This window comes from Procambarus clarkii, chromosome 22 (assembly GCF_040958095.1).
Source record: "Procambarus clarkii isolate CNS0578487 chromosome 22, FALCON_Pclarkii_2.0, whole genome shotgun sequence".
Classification (NCBI taxonomy): Eukaryota; Metazoa; Arthropoda; class Malacostraca; order Decapoda; family Cambaridae; genus Procambarus; species Procambarus clarkii.
The window spans coordinates 26,007,539-26,020,137 of record NC_091171.1 but is presented as its reverse complement, the minus strand read 5'-3'; the positions used below and the strand labels follow the sequence as shown (position 1 = coordinate 26,020,137).

Below are 12,599 nucleotides of genomic sequence, written 5' to 3'. Positions count from 1 at the left end.
TTTCAGACTGATTTTCTTCAGAGTTCATTTAAGACCAAAAATATGACAGAGCCCATTTGAAGACCGAAATTTACCAAAATTTGACAGAGATTATTTTAGACCCAAATATGACAGATCATTTTAGACCAAATAATCTCAAAGACCATATAAGACCAAAATGAGACATTATTTTAGACCCAAATATTGTCAGAGTCCAGTAAAAGATCTAAATTATTCAGAGTCCAGTAGAAATCCGAAAATAGTCAGAGTTCATTTAAGACCGAAAATTAGTCAGAGACCAGTTTAAGCCAAAAATTTAACAGAGACCACTTTAAGAGCAAAAATTAACAGAATCCTCTTTAGGACCAAAATTCGTCAGAGTCCAACCATTATGATGGGATCCCTGGATTTGAAAGTTTTTGTAATCCATCCTACATTTTTCTGGCTGCTGCAATATTTGCTTAGTTATTTATTTATTTATGCATATACAAGAAGGTGCATTGGGAATGTGAGGATATATAATATGGTAATTACAGTCTTGTAAAGCCACTAGTACGCGCAGCGTTTCGGGCAGAAAGTTATGCTTCCTAAACGTCAAGTCGTTGGACATCATTATTCCAAATCCTTGACATAATGTGTTTTCCTACTATGGGCAGATTTGATTGTGTTTTGTACCCTGTATTATGTTTCAGATCCTCATTTTTGCCATACCTGAGTACTGTACCTGGAATTTATCACTGTTAAACATCATGTTATTTTCTGCTGCCCAATCGAAAACTTTGTTGATATCTGCTTGTAGTTTGTCAACGTCTGGTGTGATATCAACTCCCCAGATCTTTCTCTTTTCCCGATTCCTGAAGAATTTCATCTCCCAGAGTTGGACTAATTATGTCAACAGGTTTCAGGTATTTCCTACATTTGTAGGCCTATATAAGGGAGCCGGTCGGCCGAGCAGACAGCACACTGGACTTGTGATCCTGTGGTCCCGGGTTCGATCCCGGGCGCCGGTGAGAAACAATGGGCAGGGTTTCTTTCACCCTATGCCCCTGTTACCTAGCAGTAAAATAGGTACCTGGGTGTTAGTCAGCTGTCACGGGCTGCTTCCTGGGGGTGGTGGCCTGGTCGAGGACCAGGCCGCGGAGACACTAAAGCCCCGAAATCATCTCAAGATAACCTCAAGATAACCTCACTGTTAAGTGTTTGTCCTTGCATGCTTTCAATATGGACAACCAGGTTAGTTTGCTTTATGATAATCTTCAGGCCTGCCATCTTCCTGCCAGGAAGACTTATTTGTTCATCTCCAGTCTAATACAAATATCTTGGACAAAAATTTTACCATTTCCTTCAGGTGGAGTCCTATTTTGTTGTAGTCAGTTTTAAAAATATACACCCCCATCCCAGCCTGGGGTCAGGCTTGTTTTTTGCTAACTTGCTCCATCAGGCTACTTCTAAAAGTGATGACTGATCCAGCTGCAGGTGCATCCTGAGGAGTATGGTCTTCAAAAGTTTGCCATTCTCGATATTATTTTTGCCGAGATTCTGTTGCAACAATCAGAATAGAGGCTTCTGCAGTCAAATTCGTAATTTGACACCTAATACTTCCCCAAGAATTCTCAGCTGTTCAATCAGAATTTCGGCTCTATTACCTGTAGTCAGAGTAGCCTGTGATGGCTCTTTGAGGTTTCCATTAACCTGCCCAGCATCTTTAGAAACTCTAATCTGCCACTCAGATCATTTTTTCCCCATTCTTGTTATTTGTAGTTTTCTTGGTTGCTTCCACATACAGCTTGCCTTAGAAAGTATCCAAAGCACAGAAATCATACTTTGAGCAAATAACAAAAGTTACTTTTTGGATAAGACACCTAAATACTTCCATTATTTTCCTTATGTATCCCCAATTATCCTATTGATAGAGTTTTTTTATTTGTTAGTCGGAATAAGATATAGCTTCAGGCTGAGAGCTTGGTGATGGCTAGAGTACTGCCATCTGGTGATGTTTGGGGAACACTGGTAGGTGGGAAACTAGTTGCTTGATTTTAATGCTACATGGCAGTCACTGATGTCAAATTGTTTGTGGAGAGATTTGAATTTTTATTATGAATAAACATTTTTTAATCTCTCTGGGCTAGATTGAGTTTTTCTCCAGTGCCGGCATAACTCCAGAAAATAAGCTGGCCAGGCAGAGATGATTGAAAAGATTCCTGATGTACTCGACTGTCTTGAAAACAGTCAAAATATTCAGGACATTGTGATCATTGAAGGGAGTATTAGTATGTTATGCTCAAAAACTGTTTTTCCTTATTCACTCAAAGCATGAAGATGAGGGGATTAATTATTATTTCAAGCATATATATTCCAAAGATTTTGCTTAACCAATTTGCATTCATTTGATTCTTTGGAATGTGTGTTGCTGAGGATTTTATAAGATGTTCTCGTTCTCTTTAGTAATTATTTGTTTCATACTGTAAGCTTGATAAAAGTTATCTATTTTCCCTAATAGTTGTAAATTCTCATGAGTAATTTTTTCTCCTCACAGTTCCCAAGCATTCTCGCCCTGTCAACTCTCTGGCATGGAGTGGACAAGAGCCACAGCTGCTCTCTGCTGGCCTAGATAAAGTTCGCACTGATCATTCAGTTATAGTTTGTGATGTCACTCGCATAAATCAGCCACCTGCGTATGCATTTGATCAAAGAAACTCTAGTACTGGGTTAGTATAATATTACTGTACTAAAATGCATGCTAAAGTTTTTTGTTACAAAATGTATCTAAAATGTTGGTACTCTACTGTGTGTGTAGCCTTGAGAACAAATTGTAAGGCTGTATAGACAACATTTATTCATATACAAGAAGAACTGGGGTTGTCAGTGCAGTTTTTTTTTTTTTGGATAAGTTGCGGCATTCTGGCAAAACAACAACTCTCGTTAAGTTTTATTGCTTAACAGTTCTTTTCCAGAGTGCGTAGTTATTCTGCACATGGGAATAACATTCAGCTTAACATAAGACCTCTTGGGTAGGTGGAAGACTGTTTTTCTATTTTCAGTTTATTTGAATCAAGATGAGGATAAGAAAGCAGATTTAATAGATGGTAAAAGTAGATGACCTCTACTTTGGTCATCATATTCTGCTCACTGGAAAAATAGCATGGAAATTTGACACAAAAGTCAAGCCTGTCTTGTTAATGGTACAACTTCAGTCACTGCTGCTGCTGCTATCAGTAAATACAATACTACAACTGCTACTCTTGTTATTTCTGCCAAAACATGGTGCAGTAGCTAGCATCATGTCTTCTGAATATTAAAATAGGAGTTTTGTTTTCTTTGATAGTCTACAGTTCCTATTAAGTGGTTTCTTGAAGGCTTGTATTGAGTTTGAATCTACACCAGAGGCCAATTTGTTCCAGTGTTCTACAACTTTGTAAGCAAGGAAGCCCTGTCACATGGCTTCAAAGACATGCAACTAAATGGCTCCCAGAACTGAAGGACAAGAGCTACAAGGAGAGGTTATCTTGAGATCTTGAGATGATTTCGGGGCTTTTTGAGTGTCCCCGCGGCCCGGTCCTCGACCAGGCCTCCACCCCCAGGAAGCAGCCCGTGACAGCTGACTAACACCCAGGTACCTATTTTACTGCTAGGTAACAGGGGCATAGGGTGAAAGAAACTCTGCCCATTGTTTCTCGCCGGCGCCTGGGATCGAACCCAGGACCACAAGATCACAAGTCCAGCGTGCTGTCCTCTCGGCCGACCGGCTCCCATTATTAATTAAAAATGTCATTAAAAATGCCAAAACTAGAAAATAAAAGAAAAGAGGCGATATGATCACTATCTACAAAATAGTAACGGGAATAAAAAAAAAAGGGAAGAATTCCTGAGACCTGGAACTTCAAGAACAAGAGGTCATAGATTTAAACTAAGTAAACAAAGCTGCCGAAGAAATATAAGAAAATTCACTTTCGCAAAAAGAGTGGTAGATGGTTGGAACAAGTTAGGTGAGAAGGTGGTGGAGGCCAAAACCATTGGTAATTTCAAAGCATTATATGACAGAGTGCTGGGAAGACGGGACACCATGAGTGTAGCTTTCATCCTATAACTACACTTAGGTAATTACACTTGGGTAATTACATGCTCGTAATGCATCTACTACTATTGAGTTTCATGTCATTACAGATTTTCTGAGTATTGAATCTCTTTTCATATAAATTAATTCCTCGTATTTAAGTGTACTGTATAGATTTTTTCAGTGTCTTTAAAGCTTCTCTATCATTTCCTACTTAGAAAAAATTCTTCATCAATAATACAAACAGCACACACACACATTACACGACACGTCTCAGCTTGGAGACATGACAGGAAAACTAGGACTGCAGAGGAGTGACTGTGCTGGTGAAAGAACACCTGAAGGTAAGAGATATAATAATAAAAAACCCTTGAGAATTTGAAGTATTGGTATTGCAGGTCTGGAATCAGGATGACAAACTGATAATCATAAATGTCTACAGCCCACCAGCAAGCAACACATGGATAAAAGAGGAACTAGATGACAAACGAGAGGGATGCATCTCTGGACCTCCGGGATGTGTATTGGCACGTCCTTATTCAACCGGGGTTCAGGGACTAGTTAGGTTTTGTGGTGGGGCGGCGAGCTTACAGCTTTCGTTGCCTTCTCTTCAGGCTGAATCTGGCACCTTGCATTTTCACGTGTCTTACCTGGGTCATGGTGGCCATCCCATCTACATCTGCTAGGTGTTCGGGTTTTGGCCTACCTCAACAACTGGTTGGTGTGGGCTCCTAGCCAGTCTGCATGTCTGCTCGCCAAAGGTTTGGTTCTTTTCCTGCTCGCTGGGTTCGAGTTCCTGGTGAACTGGAGGAAGTCCCATTTGGTTACATCCCAGGTTCAGACCTGGCTGGGCCTTGTGTGGGACTCTCGGAAGGCATCCATGTCTCTCCCTCCTGCTGCATTGGATCACTCGGGTCCTGGGGTCACTCGGTGGTTGCTTGAGTGGGAATTTGACCTTTGCCTTACAGGGTTTACCCCACTGAGTCGGGTTTGGCTTCGGGGTCTGTTCTGGATCGTTTAGCGCCATCTCTCGTCTCTCGGCTGGGCGCTTGTGACCAGTGCTAACCAAGCCAGCCAAGGGCGCTGCGCACAGTCCTTCCGTTGGCCCACAGCACGGTGCGGTAATTTGTAGCAGTGTGGCTTTCACTGTGGCGGATTTGGTTAGCTCAAGGCTCTACAATTCGGCTCCATTCAGACTATGCCTCGGTGGTTCATTGCCTGAACCTCGGGGGATCTCTTTGGTCCTTGCCTCTTTGGTGCTGGTCGCTTCGGGTGATTCACCTGCTAAGTTTGCCGGGTTTGGCTCTCCTGCCCGTTCACGTTTGGGGGGTTGTGCAACTTTCGTTAGGATGTTGGACACCCCCTTTCCGTGGACACTCTTGTCCATGGAATGACTGGTCAATGCTAACTCCTTCAGTTGGCTTTGCCAGACGTTCAGGCTACCGGAGGTGGACCTCTTTGCGTCGGAATGGTCGTGGCATCTCCTAGTGTATGTGTCGCCCTTCCCTGACTGCGAAGTTGTCACAGTCAACGCTTTTTGGCAGGACTGGTTGAGGTGGGGGGTACCTGTACCTCTTCCCCCCAGTAAACTATTGCTTTGGGTTCTGGCTCAGCTGGAGTCCTATTGGGAAAGGGTTCTCCTTTTAGCCCCATGGTGGCCGGCCAAGCCTTGGTTTCAGTTGCTGCTTGCTCAGTGTCCGAACCCAGGGTGTTTCCGCAGCTCTTCCTCTTTCAGCTGATTGGCCCAGTGAGGTACCATGCTAGTTCAATCTACTCTTCCGCTCTTCGTGTCTGGTATTTTTAACGCATGTGTATCACCACTTGTGTGGTGATCAGGTGGGTTCTCTCATGGTGTCCCACCTGTGATCATCTTCTCAGTGACAGTGTGAAGTCTCTTGGTGTTCCTTTTGCCACTTCCTTCTTTTCGTAGGCTGCCTTCTGTTTATGTTCATGTTGTCCTGTCTTTCCTTTCTTGGCTGTTTCAGGACTGACATCTTATGCCGAATGCTGTTGCCTCTTATCGTGCGATGCTGGTGGAAACGCTGCAGCTTGTGCTCGGAGTGGATGTAACTTCGGCTCCGTTCCGTAAGCTTTCTCATGCATTTCTGGCGGAGCCCCGTCGGCTCCCCGGAGCTCTCCAGGTTGATATTGCTAATATTAGACTTTGGCATCTGTCAGTGTGAATGGAGTTCTTTAGGCCTAGATATGGCCACTTGCTAATGCCACTGGATATGGCATTAGCAATAGTACTGTTTATGATCTTCTTGAGGCTAAATCTATCATTTTTTACTATTTCTCTAAAAGTGAAAGTGATAAGGCAATACAAAATAGAAATGTAGTAAGTAAAACAAGTGTGGATTGTTGATAGTGCAGTGTGGCAATGGTACAAACAGAAGCATGAGGATGATGATGAGACAGATTTTGAAGGATTTGCTCCCAAGAAAGTTAACAAGAAGAAAAGATTAAGAGAGGAACTCCTAGCCTATGTCGAGGAGATTAAGTCCCCAGAACTGAGAGCAGAACTGGTGACTGAAACAATAGAAAATGACATATAAGTAGATAGATTATGATGAAGAAGCCCCAACCTGTCAAAACATGACAGACAATGAAATTATAGATTTATTTACAGCAAAAAAGCCAGTAGAGTGCAATGGAGATGGCAAGGAAGGGGACGAGGAAGAAGATGAAAAAGCTTTAAAGGAAAAATGTAATATGGCAAAGGTTCAGCAATATGTTGAAGGCATTCTGACATTTATGGAAATAAGTAACTGTGAGTTTAAAACTAAGGACATAATGATCCTGTACAATATGTATATGAAGTTTTTTTAAAAAAAGAGTAAAGGGAATTAAACAAATATCAGTTAGTCTTTTGCAAAGGCCTCCAAGAAAGTTCGCATTTCCCCCACCTGCACCCGACTCATCACATGTTGAACCAAATGTGCTAACATCTGAGGATTGCTGTCGAATTTATGCTATGAACGTGTCAATTTTTCCCCTACATTTAAACTCCACTTATATGAATACAACAGGTTAACAGATTGGTCTCAGCCCTGAGGGGGCTCGCAAAGCACACGGCTGTATTCTGTTTCCATCAGTTGGTATTAGCCATTAGGTTACTCTCTGCAAAAATCCTTCAAACCATAGTTTTGCTCATATTTATTTGCTCTAGCTATCCTAAAAGGTAAGTAGCTTCCTTGTTGCTACCTCAGTGAACAAGCCAGTAGTAGGAAGCAATTTGAAAGGTTCTGATTATTGTAGAAAAGATGTACATTGGGTTAGTTATCATATCTCTTTGTATACAGTTTGTCCTGGTTGATTTTTCAATCCCTTTTTATGTAACATAAACTTCTTTAATTGTTTTTGCATATTTCAGAGATGTCATAAAACCTGTGGTTGAATTTGGTTTGGCTGAGACGGCGCACAGTGTTGCATTCTCCCTTCATGCCAGCCGTACGCTCATAACAGGGATGAACAACAAACATATCAAACTTTTTGATTTAAGAGGTAACCGAAAGTTTTAAAGTTATTGTTGAATTGAATGTTATATTTTATAAGGTACTTGCAGCTAGATGACAGGTTAATATATGGGAAAACATAATATGGGTATTTGCAGTTAGATGACAGGTTAATATGGGAAAACATAACTAAACTGATGAAAAACATTCCCGAATCAAAGAGATTATCATTCATAGAAAAGCTACCAGTGATATATGCGGACTGTGAAAAGACAACATTGGATAACGACCAAAACTCGGGAACAGGAAGTTTAGAGAACCGCAGCAGTAGTGTGGAGGAAGAGGGATATTGTGGTACAAAACAACAGCAATATTGCAGAGCCAGGTGTAATATAAACAATGAGAGCAACAGTGAGAAAGAGTGCATAAATGAAGGAATTGGGACGAAAGACGGAGATGGCTCCAATAAAGAGGTAGACAAGACAGGCACAGGTACAAATACCCTGAAAAAAATAAAAACTGAAAATATTTGCAAATTCTATGCATAAGGAATATGTAAATATGGGAAATTAGGAGCAAAATGCACTTTTCTGCATCCTCGAAAATGCAGGAACATGTTGGCGAGGAGTACATGCCGTTTTGGAACGGAGTGCAGATACTTCCACCTTAAATTATGTAAATTTTCAATTAGGGAAAAAAAGTTACAATCTTCAGTGTCCGGAATTCCACGTGAGAGGTACACAGCATTATAGATGGGAAGATCAATATGACACTACTGGAAATTTTTTAGAGGAAGGCAGAAACAGAGTAGAACATATAAGAGAGAGAGGAACAGTCAGATGGAACCACTGCAGGATTACAGAAGGGAAGGGAGATACCCACAAGACTGGAATACAAATTATCAACAAGTACACAGGTACTACACCACACAATACCCGTACTACTACCAAAACTGGACGAACCACTACCAAAACAACACACCCTGGACCTGGGTGGAGAGGGGGGAGAATTACCAAAGCCCACCAGAAGTGACACACAATATGGGAAATCATTCATATTTGCAAACGTACAAGGCCTGAAACCAAAATCAAGAAATAAAGTTAAGTTCATAAATGGCCTCCTAATAGAATCAAACTCAATATTTGGTGCATTTACAGAAACCCACACAAAAGACCACATGGATAGTGAAATTTGCATCCCAAATTATATTCTATATAGATGTGACAGAGTAATTAGGTCAAGTGGAGAAGTAGGTCTGTATATTAAAGAGGAGCTGGCATGCACAAAGTTCCTGAACTCATCCAATGAGGTGGTAGAGGTACTTAGAATCAAGGTAGAAAATATGAATCTACTTATTATTTTAATATACAAACTGAAAGATGCAACAGTTGAGGAATTCACTGAACAGATCCACAAAATAGAGAATATCCTTGATAACTTAGCAAACCCAGTACCAGATATTATCTTCCATGGAGACTTCAATCTACCCAGTTTAAAATGGAGAATAGTAAACAATAACATTATAGTAGGAAATCAACCTGGAAATAACCAACCACAGGTCAGAAAACTACTGAGATTCTTGATAAATTCTCGCTCAGTCAGCAGATTACAGAACCAGCTAGGAATGAAAGCATGCTGGACCTGATATTGACGAACAATGATGAGCTAATCAGAGACATTACTGTCGCAGACACTACGTACTCGAACCACAAGCTCAATGAAGAGCAAACTAACATTAATAATGGTAGTAGGCCCAAGAGAAACAACAAGCGAGAAGGATTATTCAATCAATTCAATTTTAATAATAATAGGATAGACTGGGAGAAAATAAACAGGGAACTTACAAACAAACAATGGGAAAATGTTGTAAGAAAAAAAATCCTACACAAGGAATAGAAAAACTGACTTCTGAAGCTAAATTTATCTAATCTATATTCTATGTTGCTTTAACTGCTATTGTAATATTATTTTCTGTCTTCAGTTTACATGATTATGATACTGATTTTAGTATCATAAACATTGTTACCTCAAAGAATGAGTCAGGATGATGTTTTAAGCTTGTTGCCTTTTCTTTCAGAAGGTAAATTATGTGCAACAGCAAACACCAAAGCTGTGTATGGAATTTGTACCGATATCCATAATGAACATCGCTTGGCTTCATTTGTTGAGAATCAGGCAAGTTACTTCTTTGTCTATCACCAACACCTAATCCTAATGCCTCAATAATATGTCAAGTTCCACAACATTATACAAAGTTCACCAAGTAGAAAGGAGGAGTGGAAAGTGATTTAGACTGGAGACTCATCTTCCTGAATTCCTCCCCATTAAGGGCAAAATTGTCTTTGGATTTTGGACATGCTGTTGCCAAAGTTGCAGAAAACATAGGAAAATTTAGGTGGATGTGTGGAGGAATAAATGAAAAACAAACAAATTTAGGAGTGTTAACAAATTTTAATGAAAGAACATATGAACATAGGGTGTGCTGGTTTCTGCAAGACATGGTTAAAAAACAAAAAACAAAAGTTTAGAATGAAATGTAAATTGAAGTAGGGATTATATAAACAGGATTGAAAGAAAAATATATGAATAAGAAATAAGTGTGCCTGTTAATGAATGGATTGTTGTTTTAGGCAATAAAAAACTCCTTATATTGGACTTCAAAATACTTGTGTATCTTGAATTCAATTCTGAAAGGGTAAAGATAGGTGTTGTGATTGCAAATACTTCATGTGATGGCAGAAGTTAGAATGGAAGAGAGATTTTCTGAGCTATCACATTTGGTTGTTCCCTAAAGTAAGACTCTGCTTTGTCCTTGAGCAAGCCCCTGAGCATTCAGGCAGGTTTGCGAGTGGTAATTTTTCAGTTAAACATGCACACCCATAGTTGCAGAATGCTGTGCTCTCTTTGTGCATTATAATTAGGTAGTTATTCTTATTTCAGTTTGGAGTACCATTGTATCATAAACATTGTCCCTGGATAGCAAACCATAATTTCAGCTCAGTTAGTATGTGGTCAAGCTTTGGGATTTTGGTTGTCTGACAGTGTGTTGGCTGCTCATTCCTTTGTGAATTCTCCTGGTCTACATCAAGGTTGTGTGGTTTTGGGGTAGTTATCTCATCATCGTTTTACCTTTTCCCCGGCTTTACTTTCTGCTGCTCTTGTAATTACCCAAGTGTAGTTACAGGATGAGAATTATGCTCATGGTGTCTCAATACTCTGTCATATAATACTGAAACTACTGCCATTTTTGGCCTCCACCACTTTCTCACTTAACTTGTTCCAACCATCTACCATTTTGTTTGCAATAGAAAACTATCTAATATTTTTTGGCACTTTTATTTCCTTAACTTGAATCAATGACCTCTTGTTCTTGTGGTTGCCAGTTTCAGGAATTCCTCTGTTAATTTGGTAGAGTCCTGCAATTATTTTGTAAGTGGTGATCATATCACCTCTTTTTCTTCTATAAAAAGAAAACCCTTCCAGGTGCTATGCACCTGGAAGGGTTGGCCAGTCACATAGTTGACACCCCGGTGCAACATGATTCAGACCCAAAACTTTTTTCCACAGACACCTCCCTATACAGTTGTAGCTGTGGGAACGAACTGTACTCTTCATATCATTGACAACTATAAAGGAGTTGAAATTTATGTAGTGAATATAGAGCTGCTGTTATAGAGATGAAGATATAGCATGCATTGTAGACTAATTATATAATTGAAATTTATTTTTTGTGGTGTTTATGTATCAAAGATTATAGTTATTTCTTGGATTTTTTAAAATTTTACCCTTATAACACTTAAGAGTAAAATTACCCAAATATTAACAGCTATCAACTACAATTCTTTCAAAATTTCAGGTTTCTATTTGGGATTTACGTAGCATAGAGCGGCCAGTGCTGTATCTTGATGCAACCAAGCCCATTACCAAATTGGCATGGTGTCCTTCAAGGTAAATCTAAATTACTGTTTTTACCCTTAAACTGCGTAACACACCAATAGCTGTGGTGAGTAACTATCATGGAATTGCACACCACAGCTAATGATGTGTTGGAGTACCATGCAAGATTTAAAAGTCCCGCAGCTACACAGGGTTCACATCAGCTTCTTCAGGGCTCTTGTAAACAGATGCCATGTTTTTGTTTTTTAATCATGGGCAACATTCCTGGGTGTGAGAGCCTCAATACTGACTGAGCAATCAAGACTGGTGCACGTAGCATGAGCTAACAGCATCGCTGTTCAGCTTCTGACTTCAGCATCGCCTAAAAAGGTAAAATATATATGTAACTGGCATTATTTAGCAATGATAATATTACATAAGACCCCTGACTGTGATAAAAATGACCAGGATTCTGATAATAGCAGGATTGTTGTGATATTTAGTGCTGTGCTGTATGGCGGGAGGAGTAATGCTGAGGGAGGGCGATAGCATTGTCTGCTGACTTGTGTGGCCACCTGTTATTGTCTGCATTCACCATACCAGCTCAGTGGTTCTCTATGGTGAACACAAATGTAGATACTTATATTTAACGTCTGTATTAGTGTAATAACAGCAAAAGGAATATGTTGGGAGGAGCCATTTGGGTGACAGAGGTGGCATCATCTGAATGACTTGTCATGCTGTGTAGAGGGTGGCCACTATGCTCTTTGGACACTATTCCAGCTTATTTGTACAGTTATGGTGAATAAAATGTGTAGATACTAATATATAATGTGTGTATATAGTGTAATAACACCACAAACAGTATTGTTGGGGAAGAAATGTTAGTGCGTCTGGCCTTGAACCAGTGAGGAAGGCAGTCGTCAGCTGACTGTGTGTGTCGTGATCTCTCTCACTGCCTGAACTCGCCATGCCAGCTTAGTTGTACAGTTATGGTGAACAAAACTTGTAGATACTTATATATAATGTCTGTATGTAGTGAATAAAAGTAAAAACAGTATGGTGGTAGGAGGAATGTTGGCGAGTGAAGTGTCGAGGGAGGGAGTGGCAGCGAGTAGCTGGCTGGTGTGGCGGCCACTCCTCGTTGCTTTTTGACTCGCCATACCAGCTTAGTGGTTCATTATGGTGAACAAAACATGCAGATACTTATATATAACCTGTGTGTATATAGTGTA

At 40.2% G+C, this 12,599-nt stretch overlaps 1 protein-coding gene across 5 annotated transcripts in view; it reads left to right on the top strand.

Annotated features, from left to right (window-relative positions):
• Positions 1-12,599, top strand: part of mio (GATOR complex protein mio) — a 121,650-nt gene that overhangs the window by 15,151 nt on the left and 93,900 nt on the right. For all 5 annotated transcript variants that reach the window (XM_045742464.2, XM_045742456.2, XM_069328759.1 and 2 more), the window contains exons 4-7: positions 2,516-2,687; positions 7,407-7,537; positions 9,566-9,663; positions 11,345-11,436. In XM_045742464.2, the coding sequence (XP_045598420.1) occupies positions 2,516-2,687; positions 7,407-7,537; positions 9,566-9,663; positions 11,345-11,436 (493 nt within the window). The remainder of the gene's footprint in view (positions 1-2,515; positions 2,688-7,406; positions 7,538-9,565; positions 9,664-11,344; positions 11,437-12,599) is intronic.